This window comes from Aethalodelphis obliquidens, unplaced genomic scaffold, assembly GCF_003676395.1.
Source record: "Aethalodelphis obliquidens isolate GAN/ISIS:26980383/991018 unplaced genomic scaffold, ASM367639v1 scaffold21, whole genome shotgun sequence".
Classification (NCBI taxonomy): domain Eukaryota; kingdom Metazoa; phylum Chordata; class Mammalia; order Artiodactyla; family Delphinidae; genus Aethalodelphis; species Aethalodelphis obliquidens.
Window position 1 is genome coordinate 19965303 of NW_020837965.1, and position 23642 is coordinate 19988944.

The 23642-nt window shown below is 51.2% G+C and overlaps 1 protein-coding gene across 2 annotated transcripts in view; it reads left to right on the top strand.

The window, feature by feature from the left end:
• The window catches only part of CUNH14orf132 (chromosome unknown C14orf132 homolog), a 53171-nt gene extending 39358 nt beyond the window's left edge, over positions 1-13813 (top strand). For both annotated transcript variants that reach the window (XM_027120478.1, XM_027120480.1), the window contains one exon: positions 9631-13813. In XM_027120478.1, coding sequence (XP_026976279.1) covers positions 9631-9855 — 225 coding nt within the window. In that variant the 3' untranslated portion in view covers positions 9856-13813. The remainder of the gene's footprint in view (positions 1-9630) is intronic.
• Positions 13814-23642: the final 9829 nt, after the last annotated feature.

The following is a 23642-nucleotide window of genomic DNA, read 5'->3' on the forward strand; positions in this document are numbered from 1 at the left end:
TGTTCAATTAGGAAATTGATCTTCCATCTTCTCTTCTTGTCATATCTTTGATTTTTGTAGCAGGATAATGCTAGCATCGTAAACATAATTTGGGAAGTGTTCCATAAAATAAACTGGAAAGTGTCTTCTCTTCTGTTTTCTGGAAGACATTGTATAGAACTGGTGTTATTCTTCCTTACACGTTTGATAGAATTTGTCAGTGAAACCATTTGGAGATTTCTTTTTTCGGAAATTTTGCCTCATTTTATGCAAGCAGTGGTCCTGATGTCAGTTCTGACTGTGACACCTTTGCAATGTTGTTCAGACTCAGGGGTGAGTCTGGGCTTGGGCAGGGGTCTTAGTTCTGTTCTCAAAGGCTTTATGACTATTCCTTGGTTCGTTTCTGTGCGTGCACAGCTTGGAGCGAGCCCAGAATGTGTGAGGTTTACACACGGAATTAGGGGACCCCTTCTCCGCTCTCTCCCCCCTGAAATTTACTCCCTGGGATCTCTTTGGCTCCAGGAATGGTGTTTCCTAACCCTCTAGCTAGAAAGTCAATGTTTCTGTCAACTTTCTCCTCCTGTGCTGTCACCCAGCTCTGCACAGCCAGGATGCCTGCTCTGCAAAGCAGGTGAGAAAAGAGAAAGAAAAGATAAGAGGATCTCTCCACACTGTTCAGACTATGGGGGCCCTTTTCTCTGTCCTGCTGGCCAGAAAGAAGGGTTTTCTCTTGTGTTTTAGGTCCCGTGTCACAGCCGCCACCATCACTGCCATCCAAGCACAGTCCAGAGACTGAGACCGGCCCTGGGGCAAGTCCAGGAGAGAGAAAAGAGAAAAAAAGAAAGAAATTGGAGATTCTACCAGAACCCCCGGCTCCCAGGAGCCCCCTCCTTTCAGTTCTCCATCTAGAAAGAGGGGTTTCTCCCAGGGCTTTTCTGTGGAAGCCAGAAGGGAAGGAGGGAGAGCCCCAGAAAGCATCCCCTGCTGTCTGCCTTCAGGGTCCCCCCACCCGCCCCGCCCCGCCCACCTGCTGTGCTCCTCGCAGAGTCAGGCCCAGAGTTCCTAGCTGCGCTGTGTCTCGGCACCAGAAACCTTTCATTGTAGTTTAATGTTTCTATAAGGGTTCCCTGGGTCCGGGGCGAGAATCCTCATTGTTCAGACAGGAAATGTACCCAGCAGTAGAAGTGGCCCGGCTGGGCCTGGAGCCAGGATGGCATGTCCTCCTGGGGCATCTCCAGGCATCTCGGCCCAGTCACGGCTGCGTGGTTACTCCCCTCCCCGGGTCTGGAGGTAAAGCGCCCTTGCGGCCAGCGTGGTGCACCCTTCAACCCAGACCTCCTGGGAATCGTTATGATTGGTAATATCCACAGGCAGGAAATGGAAACTTGGCCCCTTTCTCTCTCCTGCCCTGATGGGCCTTCAAGCCTCACCTTCAGAATGCATTGTAAGGGGATCCTGGTTTATCCTGCAGTGGGCCTTGAATTCCATTTCACATGTTCCCAGTGGAATGCACTGGAAATTAACCAGATCCAAAGGCACAAAATGGAGAAAATCAAAAGAGATTCACTGTGGCGAGGCCTTGAGAGGAGAGCAGGCCCGGCTTTCCGCCCTGAGCCCTTGGGGTCCACCCAGCTATGACAGCAAGGGTGACACTAACAGTTACGGCTCGTGAGCATTGGGTACTGACAGCTGGGACATTGCATATTTCAGACACGAGCACCCTGGGGTGGGCGTAGGGAGTCCCACTATTGGCCTCATTTTACAGATAAAGAAACTGAGGTCCAGAGAGAGTCAGCCACTTGCGTGTGTCACACAGCCAGGAAGGGACAGCGCTGGGGCTCTACCTCATGCCTGATTCTTCAGCCCACGAAATTGACCTCAACTTGCCTTGTTCTTATCTCTGTCAAAGTGCAGGTAATTCCATTTTATGACAGTGTGTTTGAGTCTGTATTCCTCTAAAGTGTGAGCCCTGCAAGGTCCGAGGTCACGGGTTACCCCTTGGCATCCCTCATGTCTGTCCCACACCTCCTGGAGCCGAGTGGGCCTTCAGTGTTTGTTGAATGAATAATGAATGGGTGAATGACACTCTGTATCTATCCAGCCTTTATATTTGGAACACAGAGACCCCCTCAGGAATTTAGAGATGAGACAAATTATCTTGATAATGTTTGTAGTGTGGCTGGAGGCGTCCCTGGAATTTTCCGATGAACGAGGTCACACAGGATCCTGGGCCACAGATGGCAGGCTTCTGCAGAGACAAAACCGAGGGGATGGTTCTTTGTAAAAATTCTGAAATTGCAGCTCTTTCTCTGATTGTATGGAGGTGCCAGATGTAGCAAATAAAAACACAAGACAGAGGCCCAATTAAATTTGAATGTCAGATAATTTTTTAATACAAATATAAATTTTTGCCGTAAGTATGTCCAATGCAATATTTGGGATATACTTATATAAAATTACTTTACTATTATTATACTAAAAATTATTTTGTTGTTTATCTGAAATTCAGATTTAACTGGGTGTCCTGTATTTCATCTGAGGATTTTGTTTTTTAATTTTTATTGGAGTAGAGTTGATTTACAATGTTGTGTTAGTTTCTGGTGTACAGCAAAGTGAATCAGTTATACATATACATATATCCACTCTTTTTTAGATTCTTTTCCCGTATAGGCCATTACAGAGTACATAGTAGAGTTCCCTGTGCTGTACAGTAGGTCCTTATTAGTTCTGAGGATTTTATCTAAGGGCTTATCTGACAATCCTCACCACTCAGGCTCCCACTTTAGGGCCATTAATAACTGGCTCCGGCCTTCTTAGTATCTGGCAAGACTTCTGAGCACTGGGCTTGACCTTGGCGGTCACTCATCTGAGCTGCTCCCTGGTAAGTAAGGCTCAGAGAGAGAGGCAGGGCTCCAGCAGGGCCAGAACCCAAGTCTCCTGGCCCCAAAGGGACAGGGGACAATACGAATGTTTTTACTGCGGAACAACTTTGAAATCCACAGCCCAGGAGCAGTGAATGTAGCTGTGGCTCGGCCAGGATCCTGCAGTGCCAGGGACCTGAGGACGGCCTTCTAGGGAAAAGAGTCTGGTGGAGCCCAGGGTACAGCCAAAAAGCTCCCCTTCACAGAGCCGCCACCAACAAGTGGCCATTCTCTCTCATTTCCCCTCCTCTGAAAGGTGCTCATTATTCAGGAAAGTGTCTGGCTGGGCCACCTCTGGTGACCGTGCTCTGAAGATTTCCTTTTGAAAGCATCTTCTGTTCCTTTCCCTGGAGGGGCCCAGCTTAGGGGAGATTTATGTAACCTCCGTCTCCTCAGTGGGAACAGACGGAGACCTGGAGGGCCCACCTCCACGGAGCTGCGCTTCTGTGGGGGGCAGGGTGGGCACCCTGGAGGATGGTGCCGCAGTGTCCATGACAGCCACGCCCTCCTGGAGGCCACACATGCCACGCGGTGACCCCAGCACTGAAGGATGGCGACCTGGAGCTCTGGGTACCATCTTTGCTTCCGAGGGTGGCTGGTCCTACCGTCTCGCGTGTGATGCTCTCCAGTGTTCAAAGGATTGCTCTTAATGTTATAAAGTGTAAAACACCAAAAAGTGACAGACATCCATGTGCCCACTAACCAGAGTAGAACACTTTTGAATATTTTATCATGTTTCTTCATCTTTTCTTATAATAAAATATTACAAACAAAATCAGTCTCTTTCCCCCATCTCCCCCTTTCTCAGAGGCAGCTGCTGCTGTAAATCTGGCTGATGTATTCACAGTCCATGTCTGTACGTTTACATACATGTGGATCCACGCATAATATATGATGTTACTGTTAGGCGTGTTTTTAATTTCAGGGATGGCAACTGAGTTTATTTTGTGACTCGCCTTTCTCCCCAGAAAGCGTTTTTTACGTAGTGTAAGGCTCTCCCAGCATCTCCCTTCTTCTCTGAAGCAGTCTGTATTATTTTCCCCATTTTTAAATGAAACACCTGAGCCTCAGGTGAAGAAGTGGGTCTCGGTCCCACAGAAAGGAAGTGTTGGCTCCGGGCCCAAATCTCAGCTCGCCCTCAGGATTCTTGGCCGATGGTCTAAGAATTCATTCATTCAGCAAGTGTGTTTTGAGTGTTGGCTCTCTTCTAGGCTCGAGGATACTGTGGGAAAGAGGGAAGGTCCCTGCCTTCCTGGCAGCTGTAGTCAGGAGGCTTGTAGAGGTAACATTGACCTTGAACACTGGCCATTGACCTTGACACTCTGTCCTGGTATCCCCTCTTCAACAAGCCAACCAGAGTTTTTCTGCTCTTGACAAGATCACCTCTTATGAGGAGACGAGTCCCCCCAGCCTGTGTCCTTCTGATCGTTAATGTCTAACTGAACCAGAGGAGACTTCTTCTCTTGTTCTGCCTCCTCGGGTCACACTCTTTTCTGCATGGTGGACCTCTGAGTGTTTGAAGTTAGGAATCATCACCCTCAAATCTCTGAGCCTTAACCTCATCCAAGCCAGTGACTACACCTGCCCACGGGGTTGAGAAGGCCCAGTTGCTCATCTCAGTAAGGGCGTGACACCCGGAGGTCATTTCCAAAAATGGCTTAAAATTAGACCTGGCCGGCTGGAGGGCCTTTCGGAAAGACCTTCCAGAGGCTTCTGCCATCACCTGCTTCTGAAGTGACTTCAGCCATCATTCCTTCGTTCTTACCATGAGTCAGTTTCTGATCAAATCTTCCCAACTTCCAAATGGCAGAATTGAGGCTGACCTTTTTTGGTTTTCTATTCGTGGGATTTTGCTGTGTAAAGTTATTTTCATGTGTAACCCGGCACTTTGAAGTAGAATCTGTTTTACAAAGGAAAAAACATCAAAACCAACACAGCTGAGGAGTTGGATTGAGCGACAGTGCTGGCTGAACTCAGCAGAACTTGGTGGGAGTGGAGGGCCGCCTGTATGCAGATGAGTATCTGACTGATTGCACAAAAGCACACAACTGGAAATGGCAGGTTCCGATTCCGTCACTTTAGCTTAAGCAATTGGATAAGAGATGCACGTCTCTCGGTTTTGAATTACTACACGAACAAGAGGAAAGAACATTAGGAATGACTGAGCGACTGGTGCCACGTTTTATTTATCATATATGATCTGATTCCCTCCTTGCGAGAATCCTGCTGGTTCCACTGTATCATCTTCATTACTTACAGGGAAGGAAACGGAAGCAGGTTGGTTAAATTCGCTTGGCTGTACTATCTGTAATGAAGCAGGATTCACTCCCCGAGTCTTTCTGACAGTAGAACCCACTCCATCCCTCACACTCTGAGGCAGTAGAATCAGATGCCACCGGCTGCGACCTCTGGCAGTGCTGAGCTGTCCGTCAATGAGGTGCAGGGCAGAGAGGGGCTCAGCGTGGAGAATGAGCTGTCTCATCGCCGGGGAGCTCTGAGGGCGGGGGTTTGAAGTGCAGCCGATGGGGGAGGCTGTCTGCTGGTTTCAAGTTCATTAATTCCACACGGTTGTACTTGTCACTCTTTCTGTGTTACAAATGGGGTTGAGGGAGCATGAGATGAGTGGGCCATGGCTTTGCCTTCAAGAGTTCCCTGTGTGGTGGGAGACCTACTTCCAGTTAACCGAGCCTGCGGTTGTCACCTTATGTGGCCAGAGACCTTGCAGACGTGATGAAGGTGTAGGATCTTGGGATGGGAGACGATCCAAGGGAGCCCACTATAATGAGCGCAGTCAGACGTCTGAGCTCCAGAGCGGTAAGATAACAAATGTGTGTCATTTGAAGCCACTGAGTTCGTGGCGATTTATTATAGCAGCTACAGGAAATTAACACAGGGCGTTACCTACCCACAGGGAAGCAGAGAACAGGAGGGGGGCGCAAGGGAAGGGCAGCTGCCCCTGCGCAGGTAGGCAGCAGGGCTGTGTCAGCCTGGGGGCTGCTCTCTCCTCCCCCCACCAAAGGCTCCATCCAGTGCCCCCTTTTTCTCCCCCCAGTGAATTGGATGAAAATGCTCATCGAGCCCACACATGTCCCGAAGAGAGGAGAGGGAAGATGCGCAGGCTTACGTCCAGAGATCTCAACAGGATGGAGAGCGGAGTCGAGGCGGGGGCATCTGTCCAAAAACCCAGTGCCCTTGGGGAAGGAGGAGAGGCTGAGGCGGGTCGCTGGGCAGAGGACAACGGGCATGGGATTAATTCCGGGCAGGGAGAGTGCAGCAGGGGCGCCAGGGGAGGGGGCTGTGGAACCCGCAGGGGAGGGAGAAGGGCAGCTTCCTGTCTGGCCTGATCCCCACTCTCTGGCATATAGTCTCCATGAGCTCACCTGAGTGATGCTTTCGCCATGGGTGGGTCAGATGAAGATTCTGCCGATTTCCCCGAGAGAAGCGTGGTACCATCTCAGGGCAGCAGGAGGAAAGGGTACCCGCCAGGTAGGGGTGGGGTCAGTGGGGGGCTGCCGGAGAGGCAGAATCAGCCAACAATGTTGTTGGTCCAAGTTGAGGGTGGGTGTCATTCATCCGTCACTCAACAGGGATTTCTCAGGCACGACTGTGCTCCCGACCTGGGCAAGGCTCTAGGAGTTCCACGATGAGAATCAACTCATCTGCTCCCCCCTCAGAGCTTCCCGGCCACTGGGGGACGCAGATGGGAACTGCATCTTGGGGTGGGTGCCCCCAAGGGAAGGATGTGGTCTTGGGGGTACTTGGGAGGGAAGGCTATAGTGGACAGGACCATTGGCTGGGATTCGAAGATGAGTAGGTTTAATGGGAAAGCTCGGGCCCCTCCCTGCAGGCCAGAGCATCGCTGCCTCTGCTGCCCCCTTAGGACGGATGTGCCTGATTCAGCTGTAACCCATCTCATCTGCATCACCAGCTGGGGGACAAAAGGAGGTCACAGTTCTCCTATTTAAACTTTCAATTGTATTTTTAATAGAATATATGTTAATTGTCATTCTCATCTGTGTTTGTCATCATATCTCTTTAAGATATACTAAATATGTTAATATACTGTTTACTATAATACACATATAAGAAGGACGCATATATAAATGCAGCCCTGGATGAAGTCTCTCAAAGTGAGCTCATCCCTGTAACCAGCGGCCCCATCGAGGATCTGCATGTGGCCTACCCTCAGCACCCCCTGTTGGCCTCTTCCTGTTATTACAGCCCCAGATTGACAACTGCCAGGTCCCCACCGAACTATAGGACCAAGCTGTGTTACTGAGGAAATGCCAAGCTCCTCTCAGCACGAGTCTGTCAAAGGCTGCTCTTCTCAGCCCAAGCAGGTGCTCGGAAGCACCCATTGACACAGTCATGGGCATCCTTTAAAAAGAGGCCATTGAGATTCAGAGCAGGCCACATGTGGAGCTGCCTGGAAGTAGCCTCTCTGTGTGAATTCTCTGATGGTTCGTGTTCCTTTCAGATATTCTTTCTTTTTCACTCCTTCCTTCCCTCCCTCCCCTCTTTCTCCCTCCTTCTCCTTCCTTGCTCTCATCCCTACCTGGAGCGTGGCCCTCACCTGTCTGGCTCACCACTGTCTGCACAGTCTAGGACTGAGGCCCCTAATTAATCATCCCTAATACAGGTCAGATGGGCGGCTGCGTGAGGCGGACCCCGCTCTGCTCCCACCATCCCAGGGCAGTGCACATGTGCCCGGCTGGAGCGTGGCCCCTGGGGGTAGTGACTGGTACATCTCCGGGGCCCAGTACTGAGTCTGACCTGGGAGTCGGAGAGGCTGTGGGCAGAACGGGAAGCACCCTGGCTCCACAGTCGGACACACCCGACTCAGCCCTGACCCCAGCACAGACGAGTACAGTGGCCTTGACCTTTGCTTACCCATCTGAAATGGGGGTACCGTGATATGGTCCAGCAGGATAGTTGAATGATTAAATAAGACTATTTTAAAATCTCTAGCACATTCCATGACCGTAGCTGGGCCTCCATGCTGGTAGTAGCAGTAGTAGCTCAATACACGTGCATCGAAGGAAGGCTTAACTGTTCAGTGCTCATTCGTTCATGTACCATTAAAAAAACACGTTTATTGTGGGCCTCACACTTGACAGAGCCAACCCTGGGGCTTAAGTCGTGTCAGCCTCTGGACGGGTCTGGAAGGGCCCGGATGGCCTGGACATTGGTCTTCTGGACTGTATCCAGGTCCAGGCCCTCCCTTTGAGCAGCCCAACTCACCCCTACCCGCGCATCTGAGTCTCAGGAATAAGGGGCTTTACAAACGCAAAGAGGAAGCCCTGATCCCTGGAGTGCAATCCAGCCGCTTCTTGTACAGCAAACAAGGCCTTGGGAATTAGTCAGTCTTCTGGAGAGTTTGTCCTTGTGAATTAGAAGCTCTGAAGCATCATACCCGCTGACTGGGAAGCTCTGTATCTGGGACTGCCTAATAAATAAAAATGCACATGCAGGGCTTCCCTGGTGGCGCAGTGGTTAAGAATCCGCCTGCCAATGCGGGAGACATGGGTTCGACCCCTGGTCCAGGAAGATCCCACATCCCATGGAGCAACTAAGCCCGTGCGCCACAATGGCTGAGCCCATGTGCCACAACTACTGAAGCCCGCGCGCCTAGAGCCCATGCTCCACAACAAGAGAAGCCACCACAATGTGAAGCCCGCACACCGCAAAGAAGAGTAGCCCCCGCTCGCCACAACCAGAGAAAGCCCGCGTGCAGCAACGAAGACCCAACACAGCCAAAAATAAAATAATAAAAACTATAAAGGTAAGCAACTGATATTAAAAAAAAATGCACGTGCAAGCATGTATGCGTACCCAAATGTATGTACAAGGATGCTTACCAGTACATTGTTTATAATAGGAAAGCATCAACATTCCTAAATCTCCAGTTCTAGAGGAACGGTTAAATTATGGCTTGTGTTTATGATAGAATATTATACAACTGTGAAACTGTATCTTGATAAGCTTTTTTTTGCGGTATGCGGGCCTCTCACTACTGCAGCCTCTCCCACTGCGGAGCACAGGCTCCAGACGCGCAGGCCCAGCGGCCACGGCTCACGGGCGATCCTCCCGGACCGGGGCACGAACCCGTGCCCCCTGCATTGGCAGGCGGACCCCCAACCACTGCGCCACCAGGGAAGCCCTTGATAGGCTTTTAAATACAGGAATATAAAGCCACATGTTTAAAACTTCTCTCTCTCTCTCTCTCTCTCTCTCTCTCACACACACACAGAAAAAGATTAGAAAGGAAGATGTGAACAGTGATTATCCCAAAGTCGTGAGATTATGATTCTCTTTCTTTTCCTCCTCTTTTGTATTTTCTTAATGTTCTGTGCTGAGCCGATATTACTTTTACAATTAGAAGAATAAAGACATTTGACGATGTGTGCTGTCATGGAGGGCCTGGCATTTAGAGAGGGAGGGTCTGTAAGTCCCAGTGAGTTGCCAACTAGCCTTGAGATAGTCTGCTGAGCTGCTCGGGGCCTTAACCTCTTCATCTGCAAAGTGGGTGTGAGTGTCTGCCTCAAAAGGTTGCTGTGAATGCTAATTTTCTAGATAAAAATATGCACTGTCATTTATTTAAAAGACCCAAAGCAAAGCCCAGTTTGGTGCTGTATCTTCGAGGGGCCTGCTTGACCAGGCAGCTGCCCCTCTGCGGGCAGCCTCCCAGCTCCCGAGTGCTCTGGTTAATTCTCTCTCTCCTTCTTCTCAGCTGCCCATGATGGGAGGCGCCTTCATGGACTCGCCCAACGAGGACTTCAGCACCGAGTACTCCCTCTTTAACTCCTCCACCAACGTGCACGCGGCCTCCAACGGCCAAGGTCAGGCCGAGGAGCCGCCAAGGTCGTCCAACGATGCCGTCTTGCTGTGGATCGCCATCATAGCGACGCTGGGGAACATTGTCGTGGTGGGGGTGGTGTATGCCTTCACCTTCTGAGCCGCGGGAGCTCCGGGACGGCCCCCCCTGTGCCGGGCTCACAGCGGGGCACTGTCGCTGTTGGCCTTTGGCTGCGCCCACGTTCTAGAACCAGGAGTGCTGACCAGGTGCGCGGTCTCTCCAAGGGGAGTCACCATGCGTCTGGGATTTCCCCAAGCGGCCCTGATTTCAGATACTCCAGGCTGTGGTCCAGCTGATCCAGAAAATATGGGAGCCTGGGCTTCCAGCCCCCGGAGGCACGCCGGGGCAGAGCCTTCGAGGAGTAGATTGGGGAATTCTTGAAACTGCATTCCACGAACACGAGACCAGACGGAGCAGCCAGTCAGTTTAAAATACAGACATGGTTGGATGATCCTTTGCTGGCACTGAATAATCACTTCTGTGTCTCGTTTTTCTGCCAGCTTACCTGAGGGCAAGGGCAGCCCTCAGAACTTGAGTGTTGCCACCCCAATCTGGTTTCCCAGTCAGCCCCTCGGAATATTGGTGGTGGTCACTTGAAGGGTCATAGAACGTTCCTCATTTGACTTGGAAATGGCATCTTTGTTACCAGACACCTGGCCCCTTATGAAACCCAAGGTTGGGGGATTCCTGGTGACGTGGACAGTGATGGTGGTTTTTATCTGCTGGATGGACTTTCTCTTCTTTGTGAAAAGAGGAGAAGGTGCCTTTAAAAATTAGATCTGCCAGGCAATTAACTCTTTAGATCACCCACTGAAGATGCTCTTTCCTCTCTGAGAAATCACGGAATTTTAGGGAGGAGGTGTGTGTACCTCATCGATTGGCGGGTGGGAGGGAGAGGGACGTGATTTGCCTGTGGTCCCAGGGCATATAAAGGCAGGGGTCAGAGTAGGAGGGACATTTCCTGCCCATCAGTTCTGGGCTGTCTCTGCCCCATCTAAGCACTGTCTTGAGCAGATTCCTGCCTTCTCAGCTGCCCTGGGCAGAATGTCCAGAGGGTCTGGAAGCGGTGTGCAGGGCGGGCAGGGAGTTAGACACCCACACTGTACCCTTGGTTTGGCTCCCATGCACCCTTGCAGGTGTAAATATGCTCTGCCTGAGTCAGTTCCCTTACAAGCTTAAATGGCAGCGGCTGGGGGGCTGGCACACCTGGGAGCCCCTCATCAGGGCCAGAGCGCTGCTGGCCTTTGGGTGCACCCACGTGCTGGGGGGATCAGTATAGGAAAGGGCTCACTTTTCTTCATGGCGCAGTGCCCCCCTTCCTGAAACAGCTCTCCCTGTGCCCCCGAGTGGGACGAGCTGAGACACGGGCTTGCTTGCCTACAAGCCAGCAGTGGCTTTCTTCTTCCTCCCTGCTCTGTACAGAAGGAAACAGAGGCAGAAACTCCTCCTCTGTGGTTGAGAGACTTAGAAGACCGGTACAGAAGCCCTCATGCATACTCGGAGGCAATTGCAAAAAGGCTGAATTTGTCACTGTGGTCTCAGGAGAAATGAGTGTTTTTGATAGGCAAAGGGACATCTTAATTGTCCAGAGGAAGCCACTCGTCTGTGGGAGATTGGCACCGAGCTGCCATGATAACAGGATTACCGGCCCACGCTGCAGACAGCGCCGGCCACCAGCCCTTATTGGCCGCATCTGTCACTGCCGCCTGGTGTCCATCCACAAGTGCTTCAGTTCAAGTGGAGGTCGTGAGCACAGAGAGCTGGCGTGACCTTTGTGGAGCGGGAGAAGGGCTGTGGTACCTTTGGCCTGGACTCCTTCTGGAATCGCTGAGCGCGCCCTGCTGTCTGGAGGCAGGACCAGCCTGGAGGCGGGGCTGGATGGCGGCCGTTGTGAGCACATCATTCCAGCTGCTTCTCCAGCAAACTCCTGTCCATCAAGGCCTGGCATCTGCCCCGTGAGCAAGGTCTTTCTTAGACACGCGGCTTTATGAGGGAACCCAAGGGGGGGACTCCAGAGCCAGGGTGGGGAGACAAGGTGTCTTCATGGGGGCCGTCCAGCCCCAATACCCCGATTCTTTGTCTTCTGACCCCACATCCCCAGGGAGCCTGCAGCCTTTAAGAGGCAGGTGGCAGCTCCCCGTTCTCAGATGGCCTGTGGGGATGGCTATGGGAGAGAAGGTTCTATGTTTGATAACAGGGGGAGGAGTGGGGAAGAGAGGAAATGTTGGCTTTTAGCTCTAAGGAGACCACCAGCCTCCCAGGGCAGCCCTGGTGGGCCCTGTGTTCGCTGGGCATTTCTGGGCACAGAGGTCTCCCCTCTGAAGGTTTTGTTTTCCCTGACATGAAAACTGACATGCTGGCAGTTAAATTCAACTTCCAGGTCTTTCTTTTCAGTGTCAGGGCCATAGATGGTCAAGAGCTTTAAAGAGCTTCTTGTCTAAACCATGCATCGTACGGATCACAGTGACTTGCCCAGGGTCACCCCATTTCCATCTCCTGTGAATTTTTTTTCCACCTTCACTCAGATAGCAGCAGGGATCGATGCACATGTTAGATTTCTAGCCAGAGTGCACTGCCCCTTCCCTCATGCTGCAGTTGGGGTTCTGTCTTTGATGTTAAGTAAAGGCCAAGAGATCTGCCATCATTGCTTGAGTCTTGTGTCCAAGCCTTGTGCCAGATTCACAGGCACAGATTTAATCCCTACGCTTCCCTTAGAGCATCATTGCTCCAACACACAGTTAAAGGACCAGAAGCCCCGAGGAGCGGAATCACTTGCCCGCGGCCACACGGCAGGAAAGTGAGGCTTAAAGCCGGACTCTTTCTGGAACAACGCAGCGCTGCCTTCCGTGGCTGGGCGGCGCCTCCAGGGCACATTTAAACCAGGCCCTGGGTCTCCAGAGGCCGTTTCCCGAGCTCCCACGTCATGACGTGGCCTCTGCAGGTTGAAGTCTCTGACCATCCTTGGAATGGGGCACGTTCATCCCCCCTTCTCTGCCCAGGCTCTGGGGGGCGTGGTCCCTGTTGCCTGCACCCCCCCCTTTAAGTTGAACTCAAGTCTCTCTGCATGGCCAGAGAAGTTCCCAGAGACCAGCTTTCTCGGGACCCATGAAGAAGGCCCTGACCCAGACCCGGAGCCCCACAGAGGGACCCACACGAGGAGTGAGGCTCACACAGGCAGAATTGAGAAGGAGAGTCATGGGATGGTCTGTGCTGCAGGCTGGGCCCCAGCCCAGACTCAGGTCTTCCGCGGAGCCCCAGGGCTCTCCCGAGCAGCTGGGGATGGCCGCTCCTCTCTCGGACCCCAGCCTGGGGCTCCCGTTCTGGCTTCTCCCATGTGAGGCTGGCCCCTGAGCCCACCCTGGCTTGATGGGTCCGTGCTGAGGAAGGAGGGGTTGCCTCTTCAGTAGCTGTTCCTCAGAGAAGGGGTCCTACCACTGCTGGAATATGCGCCTCTGCGTGCTTCTGCATTTCCCCTCTGCCAGCCGTGGGTGTCGCACACCTGTGTGTGTTTGCGCTTCACCGCACAGACCAGCACTTGCTTTATGAGGTCATGAGTTGCAGTCCTTGGAGCTTTGGAGGAGAGGCCAGGCCAGGGGACGCTTTAGCCGGGCATGTCCTAAGGGGATTCCGCCTCCTATAGGCCTTGGGAGAGTCAACCGCTCTGCCGGCCCCTGCTCTGTCTTTCCTGCCCTTTCCATGGGATTAAGAGGCAAATGAGACTCCCTTGACCCCGTCTACCCCCCGGAGAAAGATGCTCATACTTCCTTTCAGGGGTCCCCCGGAATCTGAGGGAGAAAAGCAGGGAGGACAGGCTAGTACCACGGGCCTCGAGAGACAACAGGCCAGTTTCCAGCTTGTTCTGAACGGAAGGACTCGCTGCCCGCCAACCCACTAGCATCTGTCGGAATCCCTCCCTGGAGACTGGAGACACTTGGCTGCCATCGACACTGCTGCCCGATTCCTTCCAGACAAATGGTCCTCTCCTTCTGCAGGAACTTGACCTTCCCTCATTATTAGTAGTGATATTGTTAACAATGATTAGTGCTGTCGTTACACACCTTCCTTGTGCTGTGTGCTGATGTATCTCATTTACTTCTCAAATCACCCCTCGGGGACAGGAGTGAGGGTACAGAGAGGTGCACAGTAATTACTGTCCCATTTTTCTGTTGAGAAAGCCGAGGCCAGGCTGTGTGTGTGAGAATCCATCGCTGAGGAGCTGTGATTCAGACCCAGGTCTGCTGGCTCTGCAGGCTGGGCGGTCACCTTGCGTCTCGGTCTCCCTTCATCTGCACCCTCCACGATGAGCCCTCTGGGATGGACCAGCCCAGGATGAGCCTCTGAGGCTCGGCTGTTCTGGTCCTGGAGAGGGATTTTGAGTGGACGTCCTAGAAAGGGGCGGGCAGCACTGCCCGGGTATTTATCAGTTGTAGAACCTCACAGCAACAAGAGGCTTTAGAGAGCATCTAATCAGGACCGTAACTTTCGGGAGGTCAGCCGGGGTCACATCATAGATTAGTGGAGAGCTGACAGATCCCCGGATGGATGCCTGGCCCAGGGCGCTGTGCATTCACTGGGGAACACAGCAGGGCCCCGGATGCCAGTCCCAGCCTTGGGACAGGCATCATGTTCTCTGGCAGTTGTCATCTGGCCCCCTTCAGAGCAAGTCCTGGGTGGGCTGGGCTGCCGTGCTGGAGACGCCCAAGGAGCTGTGCTTCTGGCCCAAGGGAGCAGCTGGAACCTGAATGTCCCGTGTTTGCCGGGCCCACCTCTCCTGCCTCACCTGCTCCACAGGGCCCTGACCTCAATCATGTGTTGAGAGCGTCGTGATAGGGCTGGAGGGGAGGCCGGGTGGCTGGGCACTGAGAGCCCACAGGGGTGGAGTCTGTAATCTCCAAGTGGAAAGAGAAGCCACTCCAGGAAACCCAGGTAATCAGAATTCAGTGGTGGCCAGGTGTCCCCAGCGAGTCACTTCTGAGATCAGACGTTGAGCATTTTCTTTCCTTCTTTTTTTTTTTGGATGGGAGGCTGGGGGTAGACAGGGGACAAAACAGTGCAAACCATGGTGATTAAAGGTGGGCAAGTTCCCTCCAGAGTGAGAAAACAGCAACTATCAGGAGTGCCATGGAATTGTCAAAAGTACCTGAGAAGGACTATGTAAATTTTGGAAAAGTCTGCATGGCTTGTTCTGAGTCTTGGTAAAAAGTCATACTTTTTTTTTTTGTCAAGATAGAGAATAAAAGCAGAGCAAGCCCTTGGAGGGGTTGGTTGGGCTGCACAGTTCCCGGGATGTGGGGGGCACCTGCCTTTTGACCATCGTGCACACTTGTACCTGCCCAGACCTGTCCAACCAGCTGTTTGATGAGGTCCGTCGTCTGCTCCCGGCTGCTTTTGCAAGCTGACTTCCTGCATTCCCAGGAGGAGGTTTGAGACCCGTGCTGCCTTGGGAATAAATCCTGACAGATGTACGAGTCACCTTTGCAGGAATTTGTGTGCCACAGCTACTGGGGGAACCAGAGCCTTCCCTCCCCACCGAGCCCTCTCCACGTGGTTGAGCAGCACCAGTGGCCCCAGCATCAGTCTCAGCAGCTGTCTCTCCCCCAGTGTCTCAATGAACCAGAGAATCACTGCATTTAGAGTTCTAAGCATTGTCCCAGCAATCCAGACGGTTGTGACCTAGGCTCTGTAAGCTGGCAGGAAGGGAGCTTCCAAACTTTTACACTTTCCTCCAGGAAACTGAGTCTCCAAGAGTTTCGGGAGAGTTGCCAGGTCCTGTTTGGGTGAGCAGTGAGCCCAGGGCATCTATCAATGACGTTTCTGAACCACTAGGACTGTGGTTCTCAACTGGGGGCGACTTTGTCCCCCAGGGCACCTTTGGCAATGTCTGAAGACAGTTTTGGTTTTCATGAACTGGAGGGATGTGTTCTGCTGGCATCTAGTAGATAGAAGCCAGGGATGCTGCTGAAGAGCCCCCAGGACAAAGAATCATCCATCCCCCAAATGCCACCCATCCCCCAAATGCCACCCATCCCCCAAATGCCACCCATCCCCCAAATGCCATCCATCCCCCAAATGCCGAGGTTGGGAAACCCAGGTTTAGGCTGTGCCGTCTCTGACTCCAAAACTATGGGTATCTTCCAAATCTCCACCTTTCCCCGTTTGTGAGTCACTTAATAAATCAAAAGTCTCCTGAGCTACAGAAGTGAACACGGTTGCTGCCTCAAGTTCAAATAATTCCAGCCAAGGGCAGTGATCTGGAATCTAGCAAGTTGTTTGGAAATCCAAGTCCTCTCCCTTTCCATCGTCTTGGGCTTTCATGGGGAGTCGCCCTGGATGGAGAACTGTACAAAGTGGATGTGACAGTGGGGATGAACTTGTCCCACGTCCTCCCACCCAGTAACTGTGGATCTCTGGGACCTTGAGGGACCTGGCTCCTCAACAATATATCTGAGAGGTGCTTCTTGGGGAAAATCTTAGATAGGGTGGAGGTAGGGGAGCTGGTTCACAGCCTTTGGGCAAATCTACATCTCCTGTTCTGACCTTTTCCCGCCCTATTTCTCCCAGTTGAAAGCATACTAGCACTCTTTCTACTATTTAAACTTTCTACTATTTAAAGTTTTAAACCTTATTCTTGTAACTAGCTGCAGTCCAGATGCCAATTCTTCATGCCCAGAGAATTGGAAATGTTTCTGTGTCTTACTAACGTTTGCATATTCAACTTGTAAGTGTAAGCAGTTTTCTTAATAAAAAGGTATTTTAACTATTCATGTAGTCCTTTGCTACTGAAGACCCCAGTTTTCGCGATGAGGTCACTAACTTTTACTACAGTGAAAAGGCTATTTCTTTTTTTTTTAACATCTTTATTGGAGTATAATTGCTTTACAATGGTGTGTTAGATTCTGCTTTATAACAAAGTGAATCAGTTATACATATACATATGTCCCCATATCTCTTCCCTCTTACGTCTCCCTCCCTCCCACCCTCCCTATCCCACCCCTCCAGGCGGTTACAAAGCACCGAGCTGATCTCCCTGTGCTATGCGGCTGCTTCCCACTAGCTACCTACCTTACGTTTGGTAGTGTATATATGTCCACGCCTCTCTCTCGCTTTGTCACAGCTTACCCTTCCCCCTCCCCATATCCTCAAGTCCATTCTCTAGTAGGTCTGTGTCTTTATTCCCGTCTTACCCCTAGGTTCTTCATGACATTTTTTTTTCTTAGATTCCATATATATGTGTTAGCATACGGTATTTGTCTTTCTCTTTCTGACTTACTTCACTCTGTATGACACACTCTAGGTCCATCCACCTCACTACAAATAACTCAATTTCGTTTCTTTTTATGGCTGAGTAATATTCCATTGTATATATGTGCCGCATCTTCTTTATCCATTCATCTGTTGATGGACACTTAGGTTGCTTCCATGTCCTGGCTATTGTAAATAGAGCTGCAGTGAACATATTGGCACATGACTCTTTTTGAATTATGGTTTGCTCAGGGTATATATGCCCAGGAGTGGGATTGTGGGGTCATATGGTAGTTCTATTTGTAATTTTTTAAGTAACCTCCATACTGTTCTCCATAGTGGCCGTATCAATTTACATCCCCACCAACAGTGCAAGAGTGTTCCCTTTTCTCCACACCCTCTCCAGCATTTATTGTTTGTAGATTTCTTGATGATGGCCATTCTGACTGGTGTGAGATGATACCTCATTGTGGTTTTGATTTGCATTTCTCTAATGATTAGTGATGTTGAGCATCCTTTCGTGTGTTTGTTGGCAGTCTGTATATCTTCTCTGGAGAAATGTCCATTTAGGGCTTCTGCCCATTTTTGGTTTGGGTTGTTTGATATTTTGTTATCGAGCTGCATGAGGCTACTTCTTAACGTAGGGTTTCAACATGCTCTTTTGATTCAAAATCTCTAACCTTAATGGATGTAAAAATGTGGCCGTGTGGAATCATGTCCCTTTGACTCGTGGCACTGTTGCTGTTGTCGTCATGTTCTATTATGATCATTAAAAAAAGAAAAGAAAACGTTAACTCCTTTGTGTCTGACTCCAAGCTGTGCTTTGTCTAAAGGTTGCTGTGGACTCACCTCGGTGAGGCTTGGTGCCAGCGTTCCCTCCATTCTTGTGCTCCTTCCAATAGGGACAGAATAAAGGGACAAAGTAGGTGATTAAATAGTTCATCCCACTAAAGGATCATAAGTAAAGGAAAAAGTATGGGAGATCCCTGTAAGTTAATGATCACTCAAGAAAGCAGGTTTGCTAAACCACAAAACCAAGCAGCTTTCTTAGCAACAAAACCATGCAACAGAAGTATGAGACTTGCCCCCAAAACAATAAAGCAATGGTGGCAGGAGACCCACATCCTGCCCAGGGAGGTCAGTAAGTTAATGATTCCTAGGACACGCTTCTCTGCGCAGACTAAAAACAAAAATATAAGGAAAAGGTGACATTATACTGAAACCGTATGATTTACCGTATTTTAGTATGTGTTACTGCCTTTTTGCTCATTTCCATTGTGCCACGACAGTCCCAGTTTGACCATATAGGGGCCCAGAAAACTCCCCCCCCCCACCAACGTGGAGGAGGAACTGATCATGGAAGCATGACATCTACTCAAAAACGAGGAAGAAGGGCTTCCCTGGTGGCGCAGCGGTTGAGAGTCCGCCTGCCGATGCAGGGGATACGGGTTCGTGCCCCGGTCCGGGAAGATCCCACATGCCGCAGATCGGCTGGGCCCGTGAGCCATGGCCGCTGAGCCTGCGCGTCTGGAGCCTGTGCTCCGCGGCAGGAGAGGCAGCAACAGTGAGAGGCCCGCGTACGACAAAAAAAATGAGGACGAAGGTTGTCTTCTCCTCCCCACTTTTCCTTCAATTATAAAACTGTAGCCCACGAAGTTCTCAAGGCGGCACTCCCTTGCCTGCCCGCGTGTGAACCTCACAAGCGTCCTGTTCTCATAACTCACTTCTTACCTACCACTTTGCCTCTAGCTGACTTCTTTCTGTGCTGAGACAAAGAACCGGGGCTCCTGGGAGCACCTCCTCCCCCAGACGCATTTCTGCAGTGTCACTTCTGCCCCCCTGTCCCAGGCAGAACAATCCCCTCCCCGCTGTGCCCCTCACACACCGCCCCATCATCACACTGCCTGCAGCAAATCACAGAAGCTACACTCACTTACCCATCAGTTTTCCCCACCCTCTGAGTCATCTCTGAGCAAAATTTATCTTACTCAACGTTTTATCCCACGCCCCTAGCGCAGTACCAGGCTCGTGGCAAACACAAAACAGACATTCAGGGAATGAATTGAATGAATAGTATCTGAAGGACCAGCCCAGTGAATTTCAACATTACATGGTATGGTGAGTGTGCAGTTATAGCTTTATTCAGTCACTCACTGGTAACAGCAAACATGGCACTGACTAGGGGTTCAGGGCACTTCTGAGCTCTTTACATGTGCATTAACTCACTTGATGTCCACAGCAGTTGTCTAAAGTAGGTACTATTGTTACCTTGTCGACTAAAAAAAAAAAAGCACAACCTAAAAGTTGAGAATTATGTTTTATTTGGCAGAAAAAACTGAGGACTCAAGCCTGGAAGACAGCCTTTCAGATAGCTCTGAGGGACTGCTCCAAAGAGATAAGGGAGAAGCCAGGATATAGAGGAGTTTTTGTAACAAAAAACAGGTAGTCGGACATCAAAAGATTACTGTTAATTAGAGAAAACCAAACATCTCAAGTTAATGAATTTAGAGCTTTTCTATGGACAGCAAGATGCGAGAGTCTGGTCTCACTGAGTCACTCCTTTGATCCGCACCTTAACTATCTAGGGTCAGTATCTTGGGTTTTTTCCATCATGATTCCCCTTGGTGTGCACAGTTGGGAGGAGCTGCAGTGGCTGCTGCTCGAGGGCTGCAATACCCTTTGTTTTCTGATGTGGTAGGCAGTATTTTTCATCCATACTCTCCTTCCTGTTTTTACAAATGAGGAAACCGAGGCAGGGAGCAGTTTCTTGCCCAAGGCTGTGTGGCTGGTGAGTGCAAAACCAGGACTGGAACCCAGAACTGGCTCACGGCCCCTATTCTAAAGGCTATAAAATGCCTCTCAGTGTTTGCTGAGCATCGATTGTGTTCGAGGCCCCGTGCCAGGGGGCAGGGATGCTGCCCTGGAACACATTTTTGAGGGGGAGAGAGGCACAAATAATGTCACTGTCAGGTATCACATACTGAAATGCTAGGGGACCGAGTGTTGGGTTCTGCACTAGGGTCCCTTATGAAGGTCCATTTCAGGCCCTAAAGGAGGCCCGCCATGATGGCCAGGACCGCAGCGAAGCAAGGAATGGATCGGATCAGTGGCTTATAGAATAGTTAACAGCTAATGGGAGATTGGACCCAGAGCTCCGGGTCCCAGCTGAGAACCTGGTCATCCTAAAAGGTAGGAGGGGTCTACCCATGGGGCAGGTGCAGGAGGGGCAGGCCAATCAGAAGATTCATGAGTTGAGTACCAGGCTTTTATGACCAGGAAGCCTTGGGCTGTGAAGGTTTTCCCCTCCCCCAACTATAGGCTTGGACTGGTCCCAGCTCTTCTAGTCCCTTGTCAGGCAGGAAGATTCTGGTGCTCAGGGCTCCTAGAGCAGGGTCATTCTGGGCTGGGCAGATAACCTACATCTGCCACTCTCAGGTCCAGCTACCTAATTTGCAGGTCCCACTGTAGAATGAAAATGCAGGGCTCTTGTTCAGAATTATAAAGAATTTCAAGATGGCGACCACAGGGCATTAAGGCAAGTGTGCGGCCCTCTGAGCACGGGGCCCTGTGTGACTGCCCAGGTTACCTGCCCACTAAGCCAGCCCTGGCCACCACGGCTCTGAGCCGTGCAGCCAGGGGAAGAAAGGGGCAGATTAACTCACTCCACACCACACCATGCAGTTCGCTCCCCTGGGCTGCTCTTCAGGGAAGTCCATGTTGGCTGTGGGAGAGGTGGAAAGGGCTAGAAAATATTCCCATGCTTACATGCAAACTCCTTTCCCAATGTGACTTTGCAGCTCCGTCATCCAGAGGGGGAGACTCTCTCCCCAGAATCTGACTCTATGGACTGGCTTTGTAACATGCGTCCACACAGAGGGATTACTAGGACTGACGATGGGCCAGTCCCGGGTGTTGGGAGGGCTTGCAGCTTCCTCTGTTGATGACCTTGGAACCCTGTGGAGCCGAGGCTAGCCGTCCCGAGGAGGGGGGCCCAGGGCCTGGCTGCCCCTGTGTCACAAGCCCACAGTCTGCCAACTGCCCCACAGGTGAGTGAGCCAAGGCGAAGAAGGTTTCCCACAATGTAAGTGCTTCACAGGGCTCGTGAGGCACCAAGTAAAGCTAAATAAATCATGGAAGGCTGCCTGGAGGAGGCAAAATTCAACCTTGCATAAAATCTGGAGAAGCAGGTGCACAGCAGAGGGGTGCGTGGGCGCTGGGTGGTGGGAAGCCAGGCTGGAGCCCGGAGGTCAGGGCAGCGATGGGGATAAGGCTGCTAAGCCGATCAAGCCAGCCTGAAGGGGCCCGAAGGACAGGGTGAGGGTCATGGTAGGTAGTGGGTTGCCATCAGCAGCATGCAAGCAGGGCTGGTCCTCAGAGGGAGGAGCACAGTGTCTGGAACAAGGAGGCAGCAAGGAAGCTAGGAAGTGACTCCTGACTTTGCCTCTCAAACCTGCCCCTCTGGTCATCTTCCCGGCAGCTGCCCCTGCCCCCAGCTTGGACCTATAGCCTTGGGTCTTCCTCCCCATGATGCAGCATGAGAAGATGGCAGAGGCCATCACACAGCCCAACAGACTCTGTTCTCAAGACTGATGGGCATCATTTTGAAAGAACAAAGAAAGCAGGTGGCAAGATTTTTCAAGCGAAGGAGACAGCTGCAGTCCAAGCTGCTATATTTCCATTTTAAGAGGCTGCAGCCAGGCCAGCCCTTACCAAAAAATGCCCCCGCTGTCCCCCTCCCTGCTAGCCCTTATACTAAATTGTTGGCTTTACAAATACATACGTTCACATTCTACTTGCCTGCTACGGATCATCTTTGATATTTTAATGGTCTGAAATGGGTCCAGCCTGTTTACAGAGCTCCAGAGCCCACCCTCCGGGGGCACCTTTCCCTTTGGCCCAGCCAGGCCCCTGTTGGTTCAGGGTCCTGCAGGGCACTGGCCTGACCAGGGCAGCAGAAATGGTCCCATGATTAATATTTATACAAGCCAGGCTGCTGGGGCCGTTTCTGCAAACTAAACAAATAACATTAACTACCACGGCAACCAGCCCTGGTGGAGGTGCTGCCTTCAGGGTTTGCAAAACACTTTCCAATCCAGCTTCGACCCTCTGGACAGGTCCCTCCCAACCAACGCCTACCTGGCCCCTGCCACACCACCTGTCTGGGCTGGACCAAGGCAGGGCCCCTATTCTTTGTCTTGGGAGGATGCGGATACAGAGGATCAGCTGAAGACAACGGTGTGTAAGTGTGGACAGTGGGAAGCCTGGGGCGGCCAGAGGAGGGTCTCCTAACGAGGCTGGCCTCTTAACGAGGCTGGCAGCCCAGGCCAGAGGCCGAGCCTCCAGTTTTTAGAAAGGAAAAATGAAGTTCATGTACTTGTTTATTCAATAATTAATGATTGAGCACCCACTCTGTTCGTCTCATGGTGATGGGAGATAAGAAGCAAATAAAGAAATAGTTAAATAATATAGCTGTGACATCATAAGAAATATTTATATCACAGTGTCTGTTGCTAACGATACTGCACTGTATACTTAAAATTTGCTAACAGGGTAGATCTTACATTAACTGTTCTAACAGTAACAACAAGAACAACAACAACAAGAATAAAGGGGGATGGAGGAAACTTTGGGAGGTATGGGTTTGTCTGCGTCCTTGATGGTGGTCATGGTTTCCCTAAATGATGGGGATGGTGACACTTATCTCCAAACTCATCGAGTTTTGTACCTTAAAGGTGTACAGCTTTTTACATATCAATCATGCCTCAATAAAGTATTTTTTTTTAAAAAGGCAATATATATTTGGTCTCTGCCCCTGGTCTCTGACACGGGATTCCTAAGACACTTGTCCTTTCCTGAGTGATGAGAACATCTCACAGAGAGCTCCTAAATCCCTTGGGACTTCCTGGGTGACAGGAGCATCTTTTGTTCTAATGAGGTGGCTGTTAGTGGGCTCCTGGGTGGGGGCTGGTCACCAGAAAGACCAAGTCACGATCAGAAGATTGGAACTTTCAGCCGCATCCCTCATCCTCTGGGGAGGCGTGCGGGCTGAAGACTGGGCTCATTATCCGTCCTGCCTACGCGATGAAGCCTCCATAAACATCCCCAAACTGTGGTGTCGCGAGAACTTCCTGGGTGATAGACACATCCACGTGCCAGGAGGGGAGCTCACCCCAGACTCCACCGGGACAGAAACTCCTGTACTCGGGACCCTTCCAGGCCTCACTCTATGTTCCCCTTCATCCGGCTGTTCATCTGTATCCCTTATAATACGATAAACCGGTAAACGTGTTTCCCTGAATTCTGTGAGCTCTTCTAGCAAAGTATCAAACCCGAGGAAGGGCTGGTGGGAACCGCCAATTGATAGCCTGTCAGACAGAAGTGTAGGGACCCTGGGGACCCGGTACTTGTGACCGGCGTCTGCAGTGGGGGCAGTCTTTGGGGCTGAGCCGTTAAACCTGGCGTCTGACGCTAACTCCAGGTAATCAGTGTCAGAATGGAATTAAATGACAAGACTGGACACCCAGTAGGTGTCCAAGAGTCAGTTTGTGTGGGGAAAATGGTCCCTCCTCTTTGGTGTCAGAAGTATCGTAAGTAGAAGAACAGTTTCCTTTTAACACCGAACGGTGCTAAGTGTTACGGGAACA